The 5119-nt window shown below is 26.9% G+C and overlaps 1 protein-coding gene across 1 annotated transcript; it reads left to right on the forward strand.

Annotated features, from left to right (window-relative positions):
- Positions 1-1006: 1006 nt before the first annotated feature.
- On the forward strand, positions 1007-2117 carry LOC105762585 (uncharacterized). The gene is made up of 2 exons (XM_012580350.2): positions 1007-1372; positions 1448-2117. Exons 1-2 carry the CDS (start codon positions 1280-1282, stop codon positions 1856-1858), a joined length of 504 nt encoding a protein of 167 aa, XP_012435804.2. The 5' UTR covers positions 1007-1279; the 3' UTR covers positions 1859-2117.
- Positions 2118-5119: the final 3002 nt, after the last annotated feature.

Genomic DNA, 5119 nt, shown 5'->3' on the forward strand with positions numbered 1-5119 from the left:
TTGATAAACCAAGATATCGAATGCGAAAAGGTGACATAGCAACAAATATGCTAGGTGTTTGTACACCTGATATGCAATTTGTTTATGTTCTTCCTAGTTGGGAAGGTTTCGTTGCTGATGGACGGGTTCTTCCAGATGCCATTAATAGGAGACATGGACTAAAAGTTCCTCATGGTAAAGTGGAAAGTTAGAGGACTTTGAATTATTCATTAGGATCAAACTTTTTTGGGGAATTAATCATTTTAAAAAAAAAAATTTATAGGTTGTTATTATCTAGTTGATGCTGGATACACAATTTGTGAGGGATTTCTTGCACCTTTTAGAGGACAACAATATCATTTGAATGAGTGGCGTTAGGGTTATCAGCCAAGTACTCCAGAATAATTTTTTAATATGAAACATGCACCAGCACGTAATGTTATTGAAAGATGCTTTGGGTTATTAAAACTTAGATGGGGAATACTTAGGAGTCCATCATTCTATCTTGTAATGGTGCACAATAGAATCATTATTGCATGTTGTTTGCTCCATAATTTTATTCGAACCTATATGAGTATTGATCCTATTGATGCGGAGGTGGGAGAAGGATTACCTAGTAATGTGGTAGATGACGATGAACCGAATATCGTAAATATTCATCCATCGGATGCATGGGCTACTTGGAGGATGGAACTAGCCAACCAAATGTTCAATGAATGGCAAGCATCTAGAAATTAGTTTGAGTTAATTTGTTAGGTTTAGGGACAAAATGAGTTTGAGTTAATTTGTTTATGTTATTTTATGTATCTAGTTTGTGAAACTTTAGTGGTGTTTGAATTATTTTTTGTATTGTACTAAACTTGTTGAATTATAATTTAATTTCTTTTCATTCATCATGTGTTATAATTTTATAAAGTGTTGAGCTTTTGATTCATGATATTGAACTTAATTTTAATTTTATAAAGGGTTCACCTTTTGATTCATGATATTAAACTTAATTTTAATTTGTTTTTTTCTTAAGATAATTATGTCAGGTATTTCAGAATCAAATGTTTCTTCCCAAGCTTCTCGATGAACCAAAAGGAAATGGGTTCCAGAAAAAGATGCAGCATTGGTTTCCTGTATGGTGGACTTGCACAATGTTGGAACCTTTAATGCTGATACAGGGTTCAAAGCCGGTTATTTAAACGAGTTGGAAAAAATGTTAGAAAAGGCTTTACCCAATGCAATGTTGAAGGCTAGACCTAATATTTAATCGAGGATTAGATTACTAAAAAGGGATTGGTCAATCGTGTACGACATGCTTAATGGCCAAAATTATAGCGGTTTTGGTTGGGATGAGCATAGGCAGCTCGTTGTTGCTGAAGATGCGGTTTGGAACTCTTATTTAAATGTAAGAATTATTTCTAGTCTTTATTATCTTATTTTTACCAAGCTTATAACTAATATGATTTCCTCATTTTTATAGAGTCATAAAGAAGCCGGTCAATTCAGACATCGTAGTTTCCCTTACTACGACCAACTTACTGCCATCTACGCAAGAGATCGAGCGACTGGAAAAGATACTCAAATAGCCGCTGATGTTATTGAAGAAATAAATGTTCAGGATATACCTACTACAGATATTAATGAAGAAATAAACGAATTCTATGACTGCGAAGTTGATGTCTCTTTGGATGACATGGATGTTTCTGCTACGGAACCGCAACCAGATAGAAACCAAGGGGGTTCCACATCTTCAAAGAAGAAAAAAAAGAATTTTGATGCAAGTAATCATATTTCTTCTTCATTTCATGATGCTGCCACTTTATTGGCGGAAAACATGTGGGCCATTGGCAAACAAATCAGTAGGAGTATTGCCTCCGATGTGGTAGTTTAACAAAAGTCAGAAAAATTCCAGATCATCCAAGAAAAAGCTATAAATTTATATCCAACCTTATGTGAAATAGAAGGTTTAACTGTGGATGAGCGTTATCGAGCATTGAACAAAATTTCAGATCATCCAACGCAAATGCTCATTTTCTTTAGTTTACCTTCTGATGTGTGGTTGGAATGGGTCAGAAGAATTCTTGCTGACCATTAAAAATCATGGTTCTGTTGATGATATTTTCATAACTTTTTCTGTTTGTAATATTTGGGATGGTATACCATTACAATGTTCTAACTTTTTGATGTTGTAAAACTGTATAACATATGGATTATGACATAGAATTTCATGAATTTCATGTAACCTTTTGTTAATATATGAATATTATGTTTATGCAAAATATAATTCTCAAGTTATTTATTACTGCTAATATTTTTTTATTGTAGAATAATTAAATTATTTGTTTCACTAATGATATTTTAGCACATTAAATATGTATTGCGTTTAAAAATAATAAAGTAGATTATATATTATGTTTATAGTATTATATATTATGATTTTAGTAAATTCATATAAGAATAATTATATTGAATTTTATAAAATTATATATTTTATTAAATTATATTTAATAATAATTATTTTAAATTCGCTAATGGTATTCTAGTCATTTTAGTTTTTTCCTTATGCTATTACAACATCATTCCGTTCAACCAAACACAAGAATACTATTACAGTTCTATTCCATTACATTCAACCAAACAATTGAATTACTATTACGTCTCTATTCCATTACACCTCAATTCCATTACAGCGAACGTGCCCTTAGTGTTATAGAAATTAGTTTACAATGTATTTATAATAAATAAATATTTATATTTATATTTATATTACATAATATAACATAAACTAAAATTTTATTTTTTATAAAATGATTTAAAATCATATACAATAAAATGTAAATATTGTTAAATTATATTCATAATAAATAATAAAATATATTTAAATTATTTTATATTAAATATAATTAAACTTATATGTGTATGATAATAAATTTATATATTTAGTAGATTGTTATACAAAAATTATATAATAATATTTTTACTTTCTATAAAACTCAAAAAAAAAAAGAGAGAAGAAAGGTAATAAAGAAACTAACCTCAAATTTTTCTCCAATAATAGCTTTGGCTCCAGTGAAAATTGAGAGCAACAATGTGGTGAGAGTGCTCAATTACATTGCACATTCTCAAATCTTCCAAATAAGAAATCTGTCCATTGAAAAGGAATATTTACCCAATATTTCATCTCAAGGGTAAAATCCAGTCCAATGGGAGCCTTACTCATATCAAATTATCTGCAAGTCCAATATAAATTTGAAAAGATGTAGATAAAAATATTAAATTTAAGTAAAAATTTAAATTTATTTAAAATATAAATTTAATTTGAACTTCAACATTCAATATTTAAATCTAACCTGACTTGTTTTCAAAGTTCATAATATATTATATTATTTTTAAATATTATGTAAATTAGAACATATAATAATCAAATCTATAAAAACATATTATAATAATTTTAAGACGACTTTATATAAAATTTTAATAAATGGAAAAGTATATAAAATTATTAAATATGTAAAGGCTTATTATATAAAAATTTCTTGTAAAATATAATACAATAGTCAATTGAGCCCTCAATAAAAAATAGCACTCAATTAAGCCTTTAATCAAATATAAGCAATCAATTAAACTTTTGAAAAATCAATTTCCGTGTAAATCTTTAATGTTCATTAACTTTGTCACATAACACGCCAAGATTGTACCACATGGCGAAATTTGATATTTATTAATATATATATATAATTAATTTTATAAATAAATAGAATTTTGAATATTTAAAAATTCAAAAAACAAAAATTATTAAAATTAATAAGAAATTTTAAAATTTAAAAAAGCTTTAGAATTTAAGATTATAAAAAGTGCATCTGATTTTTTATAATTTTTCAAAAATTATAAAAAAATATAAAATTGGCAATATATATATATATATATATATATAAAACTATATAAAAATTATGAAAATATAACAAATTACATTTTTTTATAGATCCATCTTTGACATTGATCAATTTGTAGATATTATCAATATAAGCATCAATGTTGCGTGGGAACACGATGCTATCACTAGGGAACCTGAACCTCTCCCCTTTGACCTTAGCCCAATTCTGGTTCTTTTTATCGGCAGTTAATTCTTTATGTGACACGTTAGTGACCCATGCAAACTCTTTTTTACAATTTTATATAATTTTTACTTTTTTTTGTAATTTCTATAATTTTTTATACTTTTTGTAATTTTGTAAAATTTTGCAATTTTATATTATTTTTAATATTTTATATATTTCTTAAAATTCTAAATTTTTATAAAAAATTTTAAAAAAATTATATTATTTTATATTTTTAAATTTGTACAATTTTTAAAATTATAATATTTTAAGATTTTCAAAATTGTATTTTTTTGTATTTTTAGAAAAAAAATTTATAATGTTTTACACTATTTTAAGTAAAATTGTCATATTTCGCCACATGACACAACCTTGACATGCTAGGTGGTCAAGTTAATAGATATGAGGTGTAACCTCCTCAACCCGGCCTAGACGTTAGACCCGAATTTGGGAGATTACATTGGCCATCGAAATAACCTGGTAAACTATCGGAGTTTATAAACCGTCATTTTAAAACATTCATTTTTATTTTAGGAGAAGACTTAGCCTATTTTCAGAAAACTCGCGAGTTAACAAAATCGATTAGTAAAATATTTTCTTGATAATGGGGACTACCTTTGAAAACTTAGTTAATTTCTAATTTATTTATTACTTAGAATTTATTTATAATCTAGCAATGAAAAGTGATATTCAACTTAGTCTTAATTAAGAAAATTCAGAATTATTTTATGCATATTTAATCCTAAATCTATGTTTCAATATCCTAATTTCAAATTAATTACCATTTATGCTAATTAAACCCAAAATAAAAGTCACATGCCACAATTCAAATAAAGTGATACAGTTCCAGAATAGCATAAATTTCAAATAGTAAATCTAAAACACTTCCTAATAAAAATTAATTCGAGTCGAGCCCTCCATATGTCAATGCCGCATCCTAACTTGGTGAGTTATCTATAGAGATGGAAATAAAAACGAGAAGTGAGCTTCAAAAGCTTAGTGTGAGTTCAATCATAAGAATACCAGTGCAAACAGTAGACAAATCGTATAGACTA

This window comes from Gossypium raimondii, chromosome 12 (genome assembly GCF_025698545.1).
Source record: "Gossypium raimondii isolate GPD5lz chromosome 12, ASM2569854v1, whole genome shotgun sequence".
Lineage (NCBI taxonomy): Eukaryota > Viridiplantae > Streptophyta > Magnoliopsida > Malvales > Malvaceae > Gossypium > Gossypium raimondii.